At 39.6% G+C, this 21,882-nt stretch overlaps 1 protein-coding gene and 1 long non-coding RNA gene across 5 annotated transcripts in view; one reads left to right on the plus strand and one right to left on the minus strand.

Moving 5' to 3' along the window:
- LOC108638402 overlaps positions 1-21,882 on the minus strand; it is a 37,336-nt gene that overhangs the window by 4,161 nt on the left and 11,293 nt on the right. The window contains exon 4 of one of the 2 annotated variants that reach the window (XR_001919781.1): positions 9,019-9,051. The exons of the other annotated variant lie outside the window; for it this stretch is intronic. This is a non-coding gene — a long non-coding RNA (uncharacterized LOC108638402). Of the gene's footprint in view, positions 1-9,018; positions 9,052-21,882 lie in introns of those variants that run through there. 2 annotated transcript variants of the gene reach the window in all.
- The window catches only part of PRKAA1 (protein kinase AMP-activated catalytic subunit alpha 1), a 28,088-nt gene continuing 7,110 nt past the window's right edge, over positions 905-21,882 (plus strand). Inside the window, exons 1-7 of one of the 3 annotated variants that reach the window (XM_018065501.1) lie at positions 920-1,034; positions 2,234-2,365; positions 11,563-11,704; positions 13,376-13,469; positions 17,322-17,466; positions 19,654-19,741; positions 21,583-21,807. In XM_018065501.1, the coding sequence (XP_017920990.1) occupies positions 13,410-13,469; positions 17,322-17,466; positions 19,654-19,741; positions 21,583-21,807 (518 nt within the window). In that variant the 5' untranslated portion in view covers positions 920-1,034; positions 2,234-2,365; positions 11,563-11,704; positions 13,376-13,409. Of the gene's footprint in view, positions 1,035-2,233; positions 2,366-11,562; positions 11,705-13,375; positions 13,470-17,321; positions 17,467-19,653; positions 19,742-21,582; positions 21,808-21,882 lie in introns of all 3 variants that reach the window. The other 2 variants (XM_018065502.1, XM_018065500.1) reach the window with 2 other exon arrangements.

The following is a 21,882-nucleotide window of genomic DNA, read 5'->3' on the forward strand; positions in this document are numbered from 1 at the left end:
TTACTCACTGAAAGTACAATAAATATTTGTCGATTGATTTGGTTGATGCAACTGTAAGCCTTGTTTTCAGTTCAAAGTCTACATTTTACTATCTAAAAATACTAACTCCTGTACATCCAATGTCTGGATAATGTCCTGCTTCCCGAACACACACCCATTCACCCTTTACCCCAACCCGCTCCTCGCAACGGAGCTTGTTGTGGGGATATTTCAGGAGGGTATTCAGCAGGAGGAAAGACCGACAGCGCTATAGGAGCTGTCGAGGTGCTCTATAGCAGCTTTCTGGCTCAGAAAAGAGCAGTATGTGTGTGTGTGGGGGGGGGGGGGGAGGGGGTGGAGAAAAAGGAAACTTCGTCAAAGATACAAGTGACAACTCCCAATGGCGTCTAACTAGATTCCGATCCGAAGCGGAAAAATGAAAAGGTTAGAAAATACTGGCAAGGTGGTGTCTCTAGCCATATTTAAATTCACGCTTTACTAGTAACAAGCCACATTATCTGCCTTACCCAAGCAAGCCCATCTTCCCTCTTGGAGTCGGGAGAGCGGTCCCCACGAGTCCGGAGTAATAACTAGGGGAGCCTACTGTGTGCGTAGACTTCGCCAGAGGAAAGGAGCCGAGGGGCTCCGGCCCTCCTCAGCAATCCAGGAAACCCCCTCCTGCGCGCAGGTGGGCGGGCGCCCCTGGCCACGCGGAGGCAGAGCGAGGAGAGGGGTACCGGTGGCCCTCCCAGCGCCCCCCGCCAGTCCCGCCAGGGGGAGCGTCTGCGCCCGACGGCCGGCGGCTGGGACCCGGCGGGCGGTGCAGGGCGGCGGCTCGGCGGCGCGGCTCCCCTCCCGCGTCCCCACCCCCTCCCCGCCCGCCCCCGGCGCGGCCCTGCCCGCCCCCTCCGCCCCCTCCCGCGGCGCCATGCGCAGACTCAGTTCCTGGAGAAAGATGGCGACAGCCGAGAAGCAGAAACACGACGGGCGGGTGAAGATCGGTCACTACATCCTAGGGGATACGCTGGGGGTCGGGACCTTCGGCAAAGTGAAGGGTGAGGACCCCCGGGGCAAGGCTCGGCCCCCCGCCCAGGATCCAGGAGATTTCCGCCTTTCGCACCTCTTCATCCTCCCCCGCCCCTTGCGTTCCTGGTCTCCCGGGCTCCGCAGCCCCTGTCCTGCTCTGGCGCGAGCAGAACCCGAGGCCGCCGCGGGACTGCGGCGCAGCCCCCCGCCCCCTGCCCACGGCGGGTGGGGGTGAGGTGGGGACTGGTCGCCATGGCTACGGTGCGGCGGCTGGAGGGGCTTGTACGTGAGAGGGGCGGGGATGCGGAGGTGCTAACTTTCCCAGGCCCGACCGTCGGCGGGCAGCGCTGAGTGCTCCCTTTGCTGGGTGCGGGCTCTGGGGTCTCGGCCGGGAACCCAGGAGAGGCGGCCTCCTATTCGACCCGGCTGTGGTCCCTCGGATCAGGGCCAGCCCATCGCTTCCCTGGCCGTCCTCGGCACTGTCCGTTTTTCCGTCCTCTTTAGGAGACTGTTGGCTGCCCTAGCTGGCTGACAGGTGTGAAATGTGTACCCCCCGAAGTAAGGTTGCTTTCGAGATAGTTTACAAAATTTATTGAAAAAAAAAAAAAAAAGGCCGTCTCGTCGGAAAGGATCACTGTTTTTTTTCGGAGCGGTTAATGATTATAAATTGGTCCTATATGTATTTGCGATCTATGGTTTATGGTCTGAATGCACACCCGGTGTCCTCAGTGTTTCTTAATTACCAAACCCAGTAGGCAGATTTTTCCTCCGGATAGTGTTTATTCATTGATGCAATTTGCTTCCGTTTATTTTCACAAGATATTTATATTTTAATGAATAGTTTAATGTTCATCATTTGAATTTTTTTTTTCTTTTTTGAAGAAAAGTGGAATCGCTTTTTCTTGTGTTTCAGTATTCTGGAAATAACAAACTTGCCCTTCAAGTCACCAATTCTGGCATAAAGCGTTTAATTGCAAATTTTGTGAGGCATAAATACTTTTTCTTTGAAATAGTTGATTCTGCTATTAGGAATGTAGAGGAAGGAAGTATGGAACTGATAAAAATTATTATGCATTGGCTTTGAATAAAGAATAGCCTGTGACTTGCATATAATAAGCTCTTGGTAAATATTTGAAAGAGAAAATAGTTTGTGAAAGTCTGTACAGTGAATTAACTAACCGAGCCTTGCTCTATCAGAGCTAAATAAACATTTTCTGATTTTATCTAGGGATGGAAGAGGAGAGCCCTTCCTTCTCTTGCTCTTTCTGAGTCATAGAACTGGAAAATTGCTGTATAGCCCACAGGGAAGCAACTGCCTAAACCTTCTTAAGAAAATCAGCAAGGCCAACAATGTAAGAAAGTAAGAAGCAAATGCCAGAATAGGGTAATTACAGCTATTAGGGTGGGTTTGTTTTGGGGGCAAGATGTTTCTGTGCTTTTGAAGTTACTTATTTTTGACGATGTTGTTTCTTTACTTGTTAGCCATTACAGACTGCTTTCAGTTTATAAATACTGAAATATTCACTATTGCCCCCCAAATAGTAATGACAGCTTTGTTGCCTTCACTCCACCCAGAGTTCTGCTTGTTCTTGTTCTCCTAATTCAGACCTGAGTAGAGTCAGGTCTCACGTTCTTATGTGCTAGGTGGCTTTTGGCAAGGTAGATGGTAGATAGGAAAGCCAGAGGATATTCCTCATTTCCTGGGTTTGATCTGTGATGTGGCAGTGACATGAATCCCTCCAGTGACTGCTATTCCTTAACCTTCACTCCTCCACACCTGCCTCTCTTGAAATAACACAGGCTGTCAGAGTCAACCATCTCTCCAAATATAGAAAGGCCAGTGTTAGTCAGAGGATCATAGGTTTCATGGATCGGGTTCCTTTGTTCATAAATACATTAACTGATGGTGGTCAAAGTCTTCAATCACAGCCTTTTTAAAGCTGTTAAACAGTTGAAATGCTTCCTGCCCCCAAGTAACAGAAAATTCAACACAGCCCAGCCAAGATCGTCTTTTCTGGTTCTGTGTCCAGGGCGAGGAAGCCCCAGCAGCGCTCGCAAGAGTCTTACTGGCTCAGTCCGTCAGTCTGGCCAGGTTTATTATGTGCTAATTGGCTTCGGCTTGTGTTCCTATAGGGCACATGGCATTACCCTTGAAGGAAGAGCGCCCCCTCTCCGATGTATGGGTGGGAGGGCATCTTCTGAAGTACTTGAATAGTATGGGGAGATAGGGTAGACACCTGTACAGAAACGGGTTTTTTTTTGGAAGAGAGAAAGGGGGACCTAGACGCTTGGTGGGCATGCAGAAATAGCCACTACAGTGGTGACATGTTAACTTACGGAAGCCAAGAATTTGACCGGAATTCTTAAAATTATATGATTAGCCACATATTTCAAAGGAGGCAGTTTGGAGGAGATACAGCTTTTTAGTCATACACACTGGTAAATTTAACATAGAAAGAAAGTCTAATAGAAGATGTGATATCATTCCCAATATGATATTTCTATCTTATAGGAAACTTATTGAGGGGATGGGGAGGACTGCAGATTCATAGGCATTATTTTGGTTCATGTTAAGGTTTAAAAAATCCTTTGGTAATTTAATGGGAACATTTTGAGGGGAAACTTTAGACAACTAGGGTTAGTTTGGAATTGTGCTTGAATTATTGTTTCCAAGATACCTTTTTTCCACCCCCTTGATTGTCAAGGGGTTGGTCTCCACTCCCTTGTGGATCTACTCCCCTCTCCTCTCAGCAAGAACATTTATAAAAGCATGGATGAATAGAGTTATTATTGCAGTAAATATAAATGGAAGTTTTTGCTCATTTTCTAAGAGAAGATACGTCTTCAGTAGGGTGGGTAATCTTTGCCAAATGAGTTTTTATACATATAATCTGTTTATTAAGTTGGTGAGTATTTTATACATGAAACTGAAAGTTTAGGTAAATAGGTGACTTCTCTTTGACTGAATCACATAAGTTATTTAAAAACTTTTAAGTAAAAAAGTCTAGATATGAATTAGAGCTATATATACCAGCATGGGTGAATCTCAAGTATATAAGTTTAGGCCACAAAAACAGAAGAAGTTGTTATTCATATGAAATTTTAAAACATGAAAAAAGACTCATACATTGCTGACTGGAGTACAAATTGGTACCACCTTTATATGACAGTATTTATAAAACTAAACCGGCAATTCAGCTTCTAGGAATTTATCCTATAGGTATATGGAATAATGAGTTATTCATTGCCATATTGTTTGTCAATACAAAAGATTGGAAGTAGTAACCTTGCTAGTAGGACAATAGTTAAATTATGGTTTACCCATACAGTGGTATATACCTTGCAAACATTGAGGAAAAAAAAAAAGCAATACTTTATATAATATAGGGAACAATTTCCAAGGTGTATTTTTAAGAGAGGAAAAAAATAAATCAACAAAGTGTATAGCATACCTACCATTTGTATATAAAAAGTAGGGGCAGATTAAAGTATCTAAGTGTAACTGCATCTGTATACAGTGTTTCTTTAAAGATACACATGAAACTGTGTTACAGTAGAAACTGAACATTACACATGTTCAGAGGAGGGGAACTAGATTGTAGGAGGACATGTCACGGTATATCTTTTTATGTTTTTGAATCTGCATGAATTCATTATGAATTCAAAAGAATATATAAAATTAAGTTTGTGAAAATAAACATATGGAAAATTGTTACTATATCATTTATGGATTCAACATATATGTGGGAAAGACAAACCACTTTCAAGATAGTGGTAACCACTAGGGAGAAGAAAAGGAGGAAGGAATCTGGGAGGAGTCAGACTGGGCTTCAGTTGCATCTGTAAGGTTTTATTGCTTAAGTAGCTATTGGGTGGAACATGGGTATTTGCTTTGCCTTTTGGGACACCCAAAATGTTTTGTTAAGAAAAGGTACCTTTCTCAAATTTCCACCTATAGCTTTTAAAATTCATCCCTCTCCAACCAGAATTCAGTTATTTCCCTGATACTTTTAGCAGTGAGGTTTTTTTTTTTTTTTTGGTTTGTTTTTGTTTTGCTTTTCCAATTTTAGAGTGAAAATGAAATGGTTGGGTGATTAGAATATCTTTAGTAAACATTTCTATCTTTGTGGCAACTCTTTATCAGTGTTTAAAATTCTCTCTTTCAAAGTATGATCTTACTTTACTTCAGGATTATATATCTGATTAGAAGAGCATGTGTTACAGAGTTCTACAGTTAGACAGAGTTCCTTTTAGAAAGCAGTAACAGGTTGTTAGCTAATGTTTAGTTGACTCATCTGTTGCTGTTGTTGTGAGGGAGATGTTGTGAATTGTGGTAGCCTTTGCTATGAGTGACTCAGGTCTTCCATGGCAGAAATACCTGTCTTCCATTTCACCCAAAAGCCACAGCTTGGTATTACTGTAAAACAGTGACGTCTGAAGAGTAAAGTTTTGAGCTTTGGACCAAGGGAGAAATATTTCAGTAGTGCATATCCTTGACAAAGTCCATGTACTGCACTGATTGACTTATGGAGCAGCAGTTAATTTGGCTGCAACTGAGTTTAGTCACTGGAGAATCTTTAGCCTAGTTTTGAGGAAACAGTTCAGATTTTGATATTGTTGTCAAGGCTTCTTTCCCTTCACAGTGCACACTGATGGTGGTATATAGTGGATAGGTCCCAGACTTGGAATTCTTCTAACTAGAAGACCTGTTCTGTCTTGATCACTTAATAACTTTACTTCAGTGAGTTAATCTCTCAGAGCCTCATACTACCTGCATCATAGGTTTATTGTGAGGCTCAAATGTTATCTTGTGTTTCCTAAGCTATAAAAAAAAACCTATATTTTCAAAAGTATTATGCTATTGAAATTCTAATACTGAACTATGTTGGCAGTGGGGTCAAGGCAAATATTGTTGTTCCTATAAGTAAGGAAAACATAACATATTAATCATATGACGGCTGGAAAATTAGCGAGATTTTGCTGGGAAGAAAAGGGGAAAAAAAAAAAAAGGAGATACTGCCTTCTCTTAAAAAGAAAATATTTGGAGTCCTCAATGTTCAGTTCAGTTCAGTTGCTTAGTCATGTCCGACTCTTTGTGACCCCATGGACTGTAGCATGCCAGGCCTCCCTGTCCATCACCAACTCCCAGAGTTTACCCAAACTCATGTCCATTGAGTCGGTGATGCCATCCAACCATCTTATCCTCTGTTGTCCCCTTCTCCTCCTGCCCTCAGTCTTTTTCAGCATCAGTGTCTTTTCCAATGTGTGAGCTCTTCGCATCAGGTGGCCAAAGTATTGGAGTTTCAGCTTCAGCATCAGTCCTTCCAATGAATACCCAAGACTGATCTCCTTTAGAATGGACTGGTTGGATCTCCTTGCAGTCCAAGGGACTCTGAAGATCTTCTCCAACACCACAGTTCGAAAGCATCAGTTCTTGGGTGCTCAGCTTTCTTTACAGTCCAACTCTCACATCCATACATGACTACTGGAAAAACCATAGCCTTGACTAGATGGACCTTTGTTGACAAAGTAATGTTTCTGCTTTTTAATCTGCTGTCTAGGTTGGTCATAACTTTCCTCCTAGGGAGTAAGCATCTTTTAATTTCATGGCTGCAATCACCATCTGCAGTGATTTTGGAGCCCCCCCCAAAATAAAATCTGACACTGTTTCCACTATTTCCCCATTTATTTGCCATGTAGTGATGGGACCAGATGCCATGATCTTACTTTTCTGAATGTTGAACTTTAAGCCAACTTTTTCACTCTTCTCTTTCTCAGTGTTGGGACATTGTTTTCAAACCTTGGAGGAAAAAACCTGTATCCACTTAAGACTGGGAAATACCGGATTAAACACTTGATGGGTTTCTTTCCAGTAGGGCTCTATCAGTGTTACTGTGTTAATATGCATAATAAGTTTCTAAAAAGGAGAGGAGACATCCTTTCCAAGACCACTTGATTGTGAAATCTTTTCCCATGAAGAGTCTCCAGTCCTAGTGTTTTGTAAAGCGTACTTTAGAAAATTTATTCTAATAATTTTAGTTTCATGATTTTTCTAGCCCATTGAAAATTAGAATTCTCTTGAAACATGTATACTATCATGTAAGAAACGAATTGCCAGTCTATGTTTGATGCAGGATACAGGATGCTTGGGGCTGGTGCATGGGGATGATCCAGAGAGATGATATGGGGTGGGAGGTGGGAGGGGGGTTCATGTTTGGAAACTCATGTACACCCATGGTGGATTCATGTCAATGTATGGCAAAACCAATACAGTATTGTAAAGTAAAATAAAGTAAAAATAAATAAAATATAAATAATAAAAAAGATAATAAAACAAAAACTATGGCAAATCTCTAATAAAAATTCCACCTTAAACATTAAAAAAAAAAAAGAAAGAAAATTAGAATTCCTGAAATTAAAACATTGGAGAAGAGGCTGTGAATTGACTGCTGATAGACCGTGAAGGATGAAACACAACTTCAAAAAGCAGAAAACCCTAGGATCTGGCACTTAATAGCCTGGAAGCAAGAAGTGCTATCTAGAGAAGTAACTCCATGATGTCCCTGTGGTTTCCTGTCATCATGTGTTCCATTTAAGAATGCTTGGACACATGTAGTGCAGTTCAGAAAAATCTGTTTTCAAAAAAGATTACTTTTGTTAACTTGTTGATTTTTATGTGACTGTCATAAACCTCGGGCTTCCCACATGGCTCAGTGGTAGAGAATCTGCCTGAAATGCAGGAGACTGAGGGAATGCAGGTTTGATCCCTGGGTTGAGAAGATCCCTTAGAGGAGGAAATGGCAACCCACTCCAGTGTTCTTGCCTAGAGAATCCCCATGGACAGAGGAGCCTGGTGAGCTACAGTCCCTGGGGTTGCAAAGAGTTGGGCACGACTGAGCGACTAAATACAGCAGAGCACACGTCATAAACCTGTCAGTTTCTTAGGGCTGTGGTAACAGTACCACAAAGCTGGGTGACTTAAAAACAACAAGTCATTTTGGAGTTCTGGAGGCCAGAAGTCCCGAAAGCAAGGGTTTAGTAGAGTCCCTCTGGAGGCTTTAGGGGAGAATCTGTTTCTTCCTCTTCCAGCCTCTGGGGACTCCCGGTGTTCTTTGGCTCGTAGAAGCAAACTGCAGTTTCTGCCTGTCTTCACACGGTCACCTCTGTGCGTGCGTGCCTGTGTTCTCTCCTTTTCTTATAAGGACACCAGTCATTAGATATAGAGCCCACCCTAAATCTAGGATGATTTTATCCTGAGATCCTTAACTAACTATACCCCCCAAAACCCTGGTTTCAAATAAGATCCCATTCTGTGGTGATGGTAGACGAATTTGTGGGGAAAAGGGACACTCTTCAACCCAGTACACTTGCATTATGTTTTATGTGCTTTTATTTATTTATTTGGCTGCAGTGCATTGCTTGCAGGATCTTAATTCCCCGACCAGGGATCAAACCTGGGCCCAGCAGTGAAAGCCCTGAGTCCTAACAACTGGATCGCTGGGGAATTCCTTATGTGCCTAGTTTTACGCTCTTCATTTCTGTTTTATGATGCAGTCACCCCTCAGAATACTTAAGGGGTTGTTTCTAGGAGCCCCAGAGGATACCAAAAGGCCCAGATGCTCAAGTCCCTTTTATTAAGTGACATAGTACAGTGGGCCCTCCATACCCTCGTGTTCTACGTCTGGGGATAAGGGGGTTAGATGTTTATATGCTGAAAAAAATTCTAGTATTAGTGGACTCTTGCGGTTCAAACCTGAGTTGTTCAAGGATCAGTTGTAGATTTTTGAGTAACTTTTAAACAGATTTAATAGAATGAATAAAATGTCTTTTTTGGCATCTTGTTATAAAACATTGAAATTGCTAAGAAGCAGGTTTTTACTGCATGTACTCTTAGTTGCTCAGTGGTGTCCAATTCTTTGTGACCCCATGGACTGCATCCTGTCAGGCTCCTCTGTCCAGGGGATTTTCCAGGCAAGAATACTGGAGTGGGTTGCCGGCTTTCTACTTCAGGGGATCTTCCCGACCCAGGGATTGAACTTGCGTCTCCTGCATTAACAGACAGATTTTTTTTTTAACCTCTGGCCACCTGGGAAGCCTATTAGAGTGGATTTATTTTCTCATACAGGAGAAAGGTCATAGTAGCAAGTGCCTGGCACATAGTGGGTGCAGGTACTCAATAACTATTTCTTAAATAAATGAATGAAGTTTTAGAGTAAGTCTTATTAGTTTGGAGAATTCAATCTGTTATTCTTTTCAAAATTATAAGACTGTGAACCAAGGGTTCTACTTACATGTTCAACTTCTATTTATCTTTTATTAAAAGGATATTTATTTAGTATTATTATGTATAAGTACTAAACAGTAGCTTCCCTGGTGGCTATTCTTTTGAAGATTATCTTTCAAAAAAATATTCACAGTTCATTTACTGTTTTTGGAAAAAGGACAAGTTTTTGAGACAGACATGGATTCCTATTTTTGTTTTGTCAGTCACTAGCTATGTAACTTTGGGCAAGTTATTTCATCTTGGTTAAGTTATTTCATCTTCCTGTACCTCAGTTACTTGTAAACTGTTGCTAGTATTGTTAGTCTTCCAGGCTTGGGAGAGTTAGAGGCAGTATGTTTGGGTATAAAGTGGGTATGTCATGAATATTAATTAATGAGTTGTATACCTTAATTATGTTATGTATTATAAATCAATTAGATTTATTTTTAAAAATAGTAATCATTTAAAAAATCTGATTTCAAATTAAGTCAGATAAACCTATTTTTACCTCTGTGCTCTTCTGTGACTCAATAAATGTTCCTATAGTTTTTGGGTAGTAAGTGAAATCTTACTATGTGTATATACATCTAGCAATATCATGTTGAAAATTAACCAAAGTCAGGAAATGGGTTGAACTTTGGAAGCTAGGAATCTCTGGTGTTGATGGGAAGGGGGGATGGAGCAAGTTAGTGAGATTGAAGCTTATGGGGATAGAAGCCAGGTGCATAGAAATTACAGCTATTTGAAAAATAAATGAAAGTGTTAGTTGCTCAATTGTGTCTGACTCTGTGACCCCATGGACTGTAGCCTGCCAGGTTCCTCTGTCCATGGAATTCTCCAGGCAACAATACTAGAGTGGGTAGCGATTCCCTTCTCCAGAGGATCTTCCTGATCCCACTCAGGGATTGAACCCCAGTCTCCTGCATTGCAGGCAGATGTCTGAGCCGCCAGGGAAGCTATTGTTTAGTACTTATTGTGGACCTGGACAAAGGCATTGTACTGAATCTAACTATAAAAGGGACAAATGAAAAAGCTGAGATAAAATTGGCTATACAGGGTTAATCAGAAACTTCAGGACTGATTAGCTAGGAACGGGGGAGACATTTGGGAGCAATGGAAAATAAATAACCTTAAATAGTAATAGTCATCGTTTCTTCATAAAGAAGTTACTGTGCTGGGCATGATGGAAAGTGCTTTACAAACCTTACTTCATTGTCACCCTATGGAGTATGTAGTATTGTTACTTTGAATACAAAGTTGAAATAATTTAACTTGTTCAAGTCAAAGTTTACTAACTAGAGAGCTTTCCACAAAGCTGTTGCTTCGGACTTTGCTTCATTAACTTACTGGGAGTCATCTTTTTCTCGTATATTGGACCCCTTCTTTACTGAATACCATCTTGGCTTACTTCTTGATTTTGTTGGAATATAAATTCTCCACTAGACCCTTAGAAAAGACTTTCCCACTATTAAAAAATGTCTAAATTCTGTTATAACCATTGATTATGTGGGTATAACATTCAAAATGGAAAGGTAATCACTTAAATTTTTTTCTTATGTTTAAAAATAGAAACTACATGCTCATGAACCAAAATTTGAAAGGTTCAAGGGCTTATAGAGAAAGTGTGTCTAACATGAGGGAGGTTTTTGGAAGGAGGAAACTGTTCTGTATCTGATTATAACAGTGATGACACCGATTTCCACGTGTTAAAATCCATAGAACTGCACACCGAGAGAGAAAAACTCAATGTGTATGTATGACAGATTAAAAAGTGAAAAGTCAATTAAGAAAATTTAAAAGTATAAAAAGGTAGAGAACAGTAAAGAAGTTGCTTTCTGTCTCTGCCTTAGCCGTCCAACTTTCCTTTCCGGAAAAAACGACAGCCAGTAGTTTCTCATGTGTCTTCCCACTTGAAAGTGAAAGTGTTAGTCACTCAATCATGTCTGACTTTTTGCAGCCCCATGGACTCTAATCTGCCAAGCTCCTCTGTCCATGGGATTCTCCAGGCAAGAATACTGGAGTGGGTAGCCATTCCCTTCTCCAGGGGATCGTCCCAAACCACGGATTGAGCCTGAGTCTCCAACATTGTGGTCCGGTTCTTTACTATCTGAGCCACAGGGGAAGCCCATACTTAATCACTCTTAAACACTCAGGGGTAAATCAGGCAGAATTGGAAGGAACTTGGACTTGCTTAAGTATTTTTGGAGAAGGCTAAGATTTCTACTCTTAGAATAGTTCTAAATATGTTATTAACCAAACCTGGCACTAATTTATTAAAATTATTTCTCCTGCAGTTGGCAAACATGAATTGACTGGGCATAAAGTTGCTGTGAAGATACTGAATCGGCAGAAGATTCGAAGCCTTGATGTAGTAGGAAAAATCCGAAGAGAAATTCAGAACCTCAAGCTTTTCAGGCATCCTCATATAATTAAACTGTAAGATCTGATTATATTAAATATAGTCATATCATTTTTTAATCATTTTTGTTAACCACTTAATCTGACAAGTGAGAAAGCTGAGTGACATTTCTTCAGTTTATTCCTGAGAGTTTTAGACGTTCTTCCTGTTCATGTGTTTATCTAACCCCATTCATGGTCACTTAAGCCTGAGTCCACATTCTGCCCTTGTGTTTATCAGCTGTTATAGTTCTTATTTTCTGAGCTGATGCCCTTTTGATAGATAACTTTCAGTGCCCCCCTACTGCTATAGAACCAACAATGATTCACAAAACAAAAACTCCTGACCTCCAAATTTCCACGTGATATCACTTAGCCTCACTAGAGACAACGCAGTAGAAAGTGTCCCTCACTCCCCTACACTGGTTCTATCTGATAAATAATAAATAGAATTTTAGAAATCCAGATTTCGAAAGGCAGTAGTACTACTGTTGTTTTACAGTTGCCGGTTGTAGGGTCTACAGAGAACTTATTTACTGCGTGGCTTTATTATGCAGACTATAAATTAAAACCGTTTAGGCTTTTGTATTGAACTGGCTGACTCAGAATTTGTTTCACTCTCACCTCTTCTAATTTGTTGAAGTGCCATGGTTTTAAATACCATCTTTGTGCCGACAGCCCTTAAGTATACATCTCCTGCTTTGAAACCCGTTCCCTGGATTTCAGACTCCTATGCCCGCTACCTATTTTACTTCTCCATTTGGGTGTCCACGAGGCACGTGAAACTCGGTATGGGTAAACCTGAACTCTTTATCACCTTCCCACACCTGGTCTTCCACAGTTTTTACCATCTCAGGTGATAATCTGGTTCCTCAGGGCAGAAACTTAGGAACTATCCTTAACTTTACTGTTTCTCTCACTTCCCAACCTCCACTCCATCTCTTCCTGCAAAAGTGTATCTAGGATATGATTCCAGTTCCATCATTGTCCTCACGCCGGTGTGGGCCCCCTTCATTTCTGTCATGGACTACTGCAGTAGCCACCTGCTTCTACCCTAGTACACAGTCAGTTCTTCACATTGCTGCCATCAGTCCAAATGATTACCCTTCTAATCGGCCAGGCCACATGACTGTTTTGCTTAAAACCTTCATTAGCTGTCTCTCTGCCAGAGAATGAAAGCCACAGCCTCATCATGGCTTTGTAAGGTTCTGTGCCCTCTGGTACCAGTTGCCTCTTTGACCCCACATCCTGTTTTCTCTCTCCGAGCTTACTCAGCTCTAGCCTTCCTACTGTTGCTCAGAGATGCCAGGCAGGCTTCCCCCTGCGGGCCTTTGCACTTGCTCTTCCCTCTGCCTGGCTCACCTTCTTGGTAATGGCATAGTTTGTTTCCTGATTGCATTAGGCTCTGTTACATGTTACTTTATCAGAGAGGCCTTCCTTGAACACCCTGTATGAAAGATTTCCTTCCCTTAGTTTGCTTTATTTCTCTTCATAGCATGTTCCACCACCTGAGATATTGCTTTTTTATTTAGTGTCTGTTTCCTGGCTCCTGGAAAATAAACTCTGTGAGAGCAGAGAATCTGTTTTGTTCACTGCAGTTTTCCCAGCTTCTAGCACAGTGCCTGGTGTATTATAGGCGCTTAGTAGATATTTATTGAATGAATGAATATACATGTTTTAATACTGGTAGATAATGTTTTCTCTCACCAGGTACCAGGTCATCAGTACACCATCTGATATTTTCATGGTGATGGAATATGTCTCAGGAGGAGAGCTATTTGATTATATCTGTAAAAATGGAAGGGTAAGCAGTTCTGATTTAATCCTGTGTATATTTTGTAACTCCCCTTATACTTTATGAGCATCAGAATATTAGAAAGCAGTTCTGTTAAGAGTTCTATTTAATAACCAGTCCCCTTAGTCACATATTTGCCTAGAATCATAGACTTGTTAGAGCTAGGAAGGATCTTAAAGACTATATCCGTAGGCTACTTACACAGATATGGAAACTGAGACTTATAGATTTTTTTTTTTTTTTGCTCAAGGTCACTTGATTTATCAGTGATAGGATTAGATTGAGACCCCCGGACCTCAGGATCTTCAGACTTAGCTTCTGGGGCATACGAATACTTGTAATATATATCTTAAAGTATGTATTTAATCCTTAAAAAACATATTATTTAATACTTAGAAATCTGGGCCTTGCAGGTGAACCCTAGCCACATTTAAATTGCATTCATTTTTTGGTTTCAGAAATCTGATGTACCTGGAGTAGTAAGAACAGGCTCCATGAAGGAGGTAGGAATTAGACTTAAAGAATTTAGAGTTGGAAGGAACTTTAAAAGACATTTTGAACAGTATCTTAAGTTACAGATACAAAAACAGAACATTGCCCCTGCCATACTTTTTCTCATACCCAGAGTATGTGGTATACAAAAACCTCTTCTGGAGGAGCCTCATCGAGCACTGAGAAGCCAACTGTTTTCCCTCCCAATCTAAAGTTCTTTACATCATTCATTCATTTGTTCTGCATATCATATTTGTTCACTTTCATCAAAATCAAAATCATTAACCAAGTTAATTTTGATTTTACCATTTCTTAACATGATTCATTTCAATCTTGGGTATTCCACTTGTCTTTTCACCCCGCTTCCTCCACTGACCTCCCTGCCCCCATCCCTGGCACCAATATTCTGCCTAAAAAATGGGAAAAGACACAAGTTGAATTGGTGTCATGCCTCTTATCTTTTCCATTTTTCATGTCCTGATCATTTTGCTTTACATTATGGGAATTGTGCTCAATTTTACCCATTGCATATTAAAATTCCAGCTGTCATTTTTTATTTCTTTCTTATTTTCTGAAGTCATCTTTCTTTAGGTAGCCTATTTTTTTGTTCCACAGAGATAATAAACATCTATTCGAGGATGCCAGTTTCTTTAAATTTTTTTTTTCTTTCCTTCATTGCTTCTGTACCTTCTGTGCTCCCTGCTTTTTTCTGTTCATTTTATTGGTCTTTGTCTTTTGTGCGTGATCCTTGCTTAGATATCTGGTGATTGTAGGTTGTCCACTCATATTTGAGAGTGAAATTCTAAATGCCAAGGTCAGGAGGGTGGAATTTATTAATTGATGGACCTTCCCATCGGTTGAATGAGTAGGGACCTGTCTGTTTTACTAGGGAACACCAAATGTTAATAATATTTTTTCCTTGCTGAGATAGTTGCTCCAGAAGAACCCTTCCAGTTTCCTTGAGGGTGTGAGCTTAGCTGCCAGTGCTCTGTGAGCTAAATGGGGAAGGGTCCAAGAGGCTCACTGATTACTATGCTGACTTTCATTTAAGCCCCATGTTCTCCATGTGGTGCCTCATTCTTCCTATAGTGTCCTTGGGGAACAGGGCTGTGTTTAGCCTTCAGTTCAGTGCAGTTCAGTTCAGTCGCTCAGTCGTGTCCGACTCTTTGCGACCCCATGAATTGCAGCACACCAGGCCTCCCTGTCCATCACCATCTCCCAAAGTTCACTCAAACTCATGCCCATCGAGGCGGTGATGCCATCCAGCCATCTCATCCTCTGTCGTCTCCTTCTCCTCCTGCCCCCAATCCCTCCAAGCATCAGAGTCTTTTCCAATGAGTCAACTCTTCGCATGAAGTAGCCAAAGTATTGGAGTTTCAGCTTTAGCATCATTCCTTCCAAAGAATACCCAGGGCTGATCTCCTTTAGAATGGACTGGTTGGATCTCCTTGCAGTCCAAGGGACTCTCAGGAGTCTTCTCCAACACCACAGCTCAAAAGCATTAGTTCTTCAGCACTCAGCTCTCCTTACTAGAGTAAATCATGGCTCTTATTCCCTAGTAAGGATGGTGAGCTTAAAACTTCTTTCTTCAATCAGCTGTCCTGTTTTCAGTCCATTTCTCACTTCTACCATCAGAAATTCCCAACACTTCCAATATCTAAGCCCTTTAAGAAGTCTGTGTGCAGATGAGTTTATCATTGCGTTCCACCCCTAAAGGCTTAGGTTTCAGCTTTCTGTGGTTAGCCAAGTCTTTATCACTGTTCATCTGCCCTCTCGCTTAGTGACTCCCCTCAGTTACTGCCGTCTCTTCTCTTGCTCTTTTGTCTTTATATGCTGTCATCTTAGTGATGTTCCATCTTCCATGTTTAAATGGAAATATGCTTTGACTTTTCTAGTCTTTCTTTATAGGCTTCGCCGCCTTGTCTAGTATTGAATATAATTTTCATTTTTGTAGCCTAACTAGTATTTTACCTCTTGTATTTTGTTTACTCAGTTGATTTTCTTCTCTTTCACATTTAGAACACATTGTTCTTTTCATTTAGTATATTTATATATGAAGTTGTATTACAAAATGAACCTATATTTCTTCTAAGAGTAAATTAGATTGCTAATCATTATTACCTGCTCTTGAGCAAGGGTATCTCTTATCTCTTTGATAGTTTTGGTTTTGCTTTCAAAAGAATTTACTGGTTCATCTTCCAGATTATCTATTACCATTTAAGGTATAGGAACCTGGTTTTAGAATGCTAATTTGTGACCTGTGTTAAAGAACTGCATGTTAGCGTCCTTTGCCTAGAATATTAATAGCTTATTTATTTAATATGACTTCTTAGGAGCAGGCATATCCAAGTAATGGTTTTCACTTATGGAAAAAAATCATAAAATAAGAATGTGGATAAATGGAAAGAGAAGTTTTTAAAAAAATATTTTTAAAAATGTAGTACAGCATAAGATAATTTTTTCAGTAAGCGGAGTAAAGATAAATGCTGTTTTATTTTATAAAGGCTTCCCTGGTGGCTCAGCTGGTAAAGAATGTGCCTGTGATACAGGACACTTGGGTTTGATCCCTGGGTTGGGAGGATGTCCTAGAGAGGGAACAGCTACCCGCTCCACTATTCTGGCCTGGAGAATTCCAGGGACTGTACATAGTCCATGGGGTTGCAAAGAGTCAGACACTGAGCAACCTTCACTTTCACTCTATTTTATAAAACAAATGAATTAGGTTTTTCTTTTTTCTTTTTTTTAATTAAAACACCTTTTAGAAGCTAGGATAACATGGTTGCTTGCTAATTCATTAACAATGCTTAAATGTTGCTTTCTCATATGGTTCAAACCAGTATTCCCCACCCCAACATAATTCTCTGTGCCCTTGTCCTGCTTTGTTTTTCTTCAGAACACTCTTATTCTTTTTATTTATGTGTCTATTAACCAGATTAGGGCCTCTATTTATCATTGCTATATCATGAGTGTCTAAAACAGTGCATGGCACATTGAAGGTATTCAATAAATATTTGTTAAAGGAATCAAAGAGTAAGTATTTGTCATTTATAGGAGAAAACACACCTAGTTTCAAGTAAAAATTGAAATTATCCGAAATAGCACATGATATTTAGATGAGAACAAGCTATTAGAGTATAGTCATGAGAGTGATAATGTGAGAAAACTGAGTTACTGATTTTGAGTTCTAAGATCCTCCTAGCATTTCTGTTTTGTGTGGCCTATACCACCTCCCCATTTGAAAAGCATCTCATGAGTGAGGTTCATTTGGAAGGTTCTTGCATTTTCACAGTTTTATAGGCTACAGAATTATAGATAGACTACTTTCTTTTGAAAGATACACCTTTAAGTTGCCTCTCTGCTTTTTCTTAGCTGGATGAAAAAGAAAGTCGACGACTATTCCAACAAATCCTTTCTGGTGTGGATTACTGTCACAGGCATATGGTGGTCCACAGAGATTTGAAACCTGAAAACGTCCTGCTTGATGCACACATGAATGCAAAGATAGCTGATTTTGGTAAGGAGATTTTTATAGTTTCATATATTCATTATGTTTAACAAACATCAGTACGTTTCTTTAGGTAACTTGCATATAATCAACTGAATATCCCAAAGTAGTATATCCTCACTATTAGTCTAGGAGCATACGAAAAGGAGTAAAAATAAGGAATTCTCTTTTCATAGCTTTATGTCTTTAAAATTGACTTTTATTACATTAGGCAGACAATTTAAATTGGCAGCATTAGTGACATCATCTGAAAAGAGACCATTATTTGTGAAGAAGTTAGCAACCTATTTCCACGTGTTGTTTTGATCAACTATGGAGCAAGAGGAAAGAGACTGGGATGAAGTTACTCAGACTTTGAAAGTCAGAAGGCAAACCATGTGAATAAAATTATTTTTAAAAAATGAAAGTAAAGTATTTAAATGATAGAAAAGCATAATTTCAGCTTGAGGAAAATGTAATGAGTTTGTTTTCCTATATAAATTGCCATTGACATTATTAAACCTAAGATAAAAATGAATCTCTGCAACTCTCTCTTGCTTTGTTTCAGTTCAGATCAGAGGAGATGCTTATAAATTTTATTTTCTTCAGTTTTGTATGTATGATCTATTTTAGAGATTCACTAAATAGTTCCCAACAGCTCTGAGCTACTGAGATTTTTTTTTAATAACTGACTAAATTATTTGACTTCCTTATTCTTTAGTTGTCATTATTTTTATTCATTGTATTTTTGAGGAAGCAGAGTTTTCTTCTTTTGGCTGCACCTGTGATTTCCAAAATCACTGCAGATGGTGACTGCAGCCATGAAATTAAAAGACACTTACTCCTTGGAAGGAAAGTTATGACCAACCTAGACAGCATATTAAAAAGCAGAGACATTACTTTGTCAACAAAGGTCCGTCTAGTCAAGGCTATGGTTTTTCCAGTGGTCATGTATGGATGTGAGAGTTGGACTATAGAGAAAGCTGAGTGCCGAAGAGTTGATGCTTTTGAACTGTGGTGTTGGAGAAGACTCTTGAGAGTCCCTTGGATTGCAAGGAGATCCAACCAGTCCATCCTAAAGGAAATAAGTCCTGGGTATTCATTGGAAGGACTGATGTTGAAGCTGAAACTCTTAATATTTTGGCCACCTGATGTAAAGAGCTGACTCATTTGAAAAGACCCTGATGTTGGGAAGGATTGAAGGGAGGAGAAGGGGATGATAGAGGATCAGATGGTTAGATGGCATCACCAACTCAATGGACTTGAGTTTGGGTAAACTCCGGGAGTTGGTGAGGGACAGAAAGGCCTGGTGTGCTGCGGTTCATGGGGTTGCAAATAGTCGGACATGACTGAGTGACTGAACTGAACTGAACTGTGATTTGTGGGATCTTAGTTCCCTGACCAGGAATTGAACCTGAGCCATAGCAGTGAAAGCACTGAGTCCTAACCACTGGACTGCTAGGGAATTCCTGAGTTTTTTATTTTTGTAGTAGAACTATGAAGGAACTTGGATATTAAAAATTACTATATATATATATTTTTTGAAGAATCAGATCAGGGGTTAATAGAAACTCTGAATTTTAATTCCAGTCTACATTTTTTCCCTAGTAATTTCTTTATTAATAAAAACATACCCATTTTTTAAAAAGTTTTTTATTTTATATTAGAGTATAGCCAATTGACAATGTTGTGATAGTTTCAAGTAGACAGCAAAGGGACTCAGCCATACATATGCCTGTATCCATTCTACCCCAAACTCCCTTCTCATCCAGCTACCACATGACACTGAGCAGAGTTCCCTGTGCTACAGCAGGATCTGTCGGTTATCCATTGTAAATATACCAAGAGCATGCATGTCAATCTCAAACTCCCTATCTCTGCCCCCTGTTCTTCCCCATCTGGCAGCCGTAAGTTTGTTCTCTAAGTCTGTGAATCTTAAACTTGCCCAGTTTATTCTAATAAGCAAAATAACTAATAGCTTAATATGTATTCAGTGAACTCCTGACCTTGCACTAACTTTAACTGTTGAAACAGGTTACAAGTTTTATGGCATAAAGGCAAAATATTTGGAAACAATAAAGGATGTAGGATTCTGTTGAAAGAACGAACAAAATGATGATTTATCACTTTAATGCAAACTCAGTTTTATTGTTTAATGGAATTGTTTTTATTTTTGTCCTTGGGAAATCTTGAGCGGTGAATTTTGTGCATTTTCAGGTCTTTCAAACATGATGTCAGATGGTGAATTTTTAAGAACAAGTTGTGGCTCACCCAACTATGCTGCACCAGAAGTAATTTCAGGAAGGTAGTGTTTGACACCTCCTCCCAGCCCAGTATATTTGTAATCATATTTTTCTCCTAGACTTCGTTAGTCTATGGTATAATACTCAATTCTAGTGAAAGAAACTTAAAGCTTACTCTTTTCTCATCCAAAAAGTGTTCTATAAGAATAAAATATTATAAGTGAATTACTATTCACTTAGATGAAGAGTTAAAAGTGTATTGTGTAGCTTTAATTTTTCAAATTAGCTTTAGCTTTTATGATAAGGTACTTTGGGGGAATTGGACTAAAGTATTGATAAAAATCTTCAGATTTCACTTATTTTTAATTTTCATTCTTTAAATCTTCTAGAGACTGAAATAAGAATTCTAGTCTCTCAGTTTATTTATACTACCAGCATTGAGAACATGAGCTCTTAGTGTAAGGCAGCTTTTTGAATAGTTTAGATGACAGTAAAATTTACTTCTTTGAAGAGGAATTGTTCTTCGTTATACTACTGAAATAGAAAACAGAGAAGCTAAAGTTCTTTACTAGTTTTTATAATTAACTTTTAATAACTTTTCATTCAAACCTTATTTCTTTGTTTGAATGACTTACATCCTGATTTAGAATGCAGAAATGTAGTAGTATTTTCTTTCTGTTTTCATAAGCTAGCTAGCCTAGCCTACTCAGAGAAATTATGTTTGTGTTAAGGCATGGATATGAGTAAGGCAAAAATATCTAATTTTAGATTTATCAAGGTTCATCATTATCTTTTTATATTAGCAGGTAAATGTTAAAATTATTTCATGTGGGCTGTGTAGATTATTTGGGGAAGAAGACAGTTCAGGACCTGGATACTGGGGGCGTTGTTAATTAACTAAACAAAAAGATATGTAATTGTGTATATATATAATGGGCCGTTACTGAAGTCTGTTTTCCCAGTTTGGATAAGGTCTTTCTGTGTGGTCTAGATGTATGGAAACCTTTACTTTCAAAACAGTATTTATTAGTCAGTTCAGTAATTTATTTGACCAATTTAAAGAAACCCTTTCCCTGAAGCCAGACTTTGAATGGGGTATCTAATTAGTCTGCAGCTAGTTATCTCAGTAGGGCTTCTCTAGTGGCTCAGCGGTAACGAATCCACCTGCTATGCAGGAGACCTGAGTTCGATCTTTGGGTCAGGAAGATCCCTTGGAGTAGGAAATGGTAACCCAGTCCAGTATTTTTGCCTGGGGAATTCCATGGACAGAGGAGCCTGACGGGCTACAGTCCGTTGGGTCGCAAAAGAGTTGGACACTACTTAGCAACTAAATAACAACAACAGTTAAGTCAGCAGGCCACAGTACAATGCAAATAAGAGTTTAAAGTCCTCTGCAAATCAGTTAGCTGGGCTTCATTCCACAGCTTCAGGCCCCTTTTACCTTGGTATAAGGTCTTGGGTAACTGGGGAGAGTGGGTTTATAGTCCATCACTACAGAACATTCCCAGTTGAGGAAAGATTGCTTAATCTGTAACCAAAACACAGTGGTTTTAAATACAGTAATGATATGTTTGTTCAAAGTTTGGCCCTATTAGTTGGAGGTACAAAGTGCTTTTACTCTGTATTGAAGTATGATGTCTCAAGATAGGACAATTGTGAGGTACTGAGGAGATAATTTTAGCTATAGTCTGTAACTTTAAAAAAATTCTTAATTTTTGTTTCCTAAGATAATACTGATAGAATTAGTGTAGAATCTCTATGTGTAGTACATAGCAGTGACTTATAGAAACCATATTCTGACTAATAATTCTTTATAAAATATCTGTATTTAAAATGTATGATTCATTACTTGACTCTTAAGTTACTAATGATTGTTTAACCCAGTTGGTATTTCCTGTTGCAGATTGTATGCTGGCCCAGAGGTAGATATATGGAGCAGTGGGGTTATTCTCTACGCTTTATTATGTGGAACCCTTCCATTTGATGATGATCACGTGCCAACTCTTTTTAAGAAGATATGTGATGGGATCTTTTATACCCCTCAATATTTAAATCCTTCTGTGATTAGCCTTTTGAAACATATGCTGCAGGTGGATCCCATGAAGAGAGCCACAATCAAAGATATCAGGTGATAAAGCAATCTGATTGTCAGATGTAACAGTATCCGTGACAGAAGTCAAGTGAAAGAAAAATTTGCAGAATA

This window comes from Capra hircus, chromosome 20 (genome assembly GCF_001704415.2).
Source record: "Capra hircus breed San Clemente chromosome 20, ASM170441v1, whole genome shotgun sequence".
Taxonomy (NCBI): Eukaryota; Metazoa; Chordata; class Mammalia; order Artiodactyla; family Bovidae; genus Capra; species Capra hircus.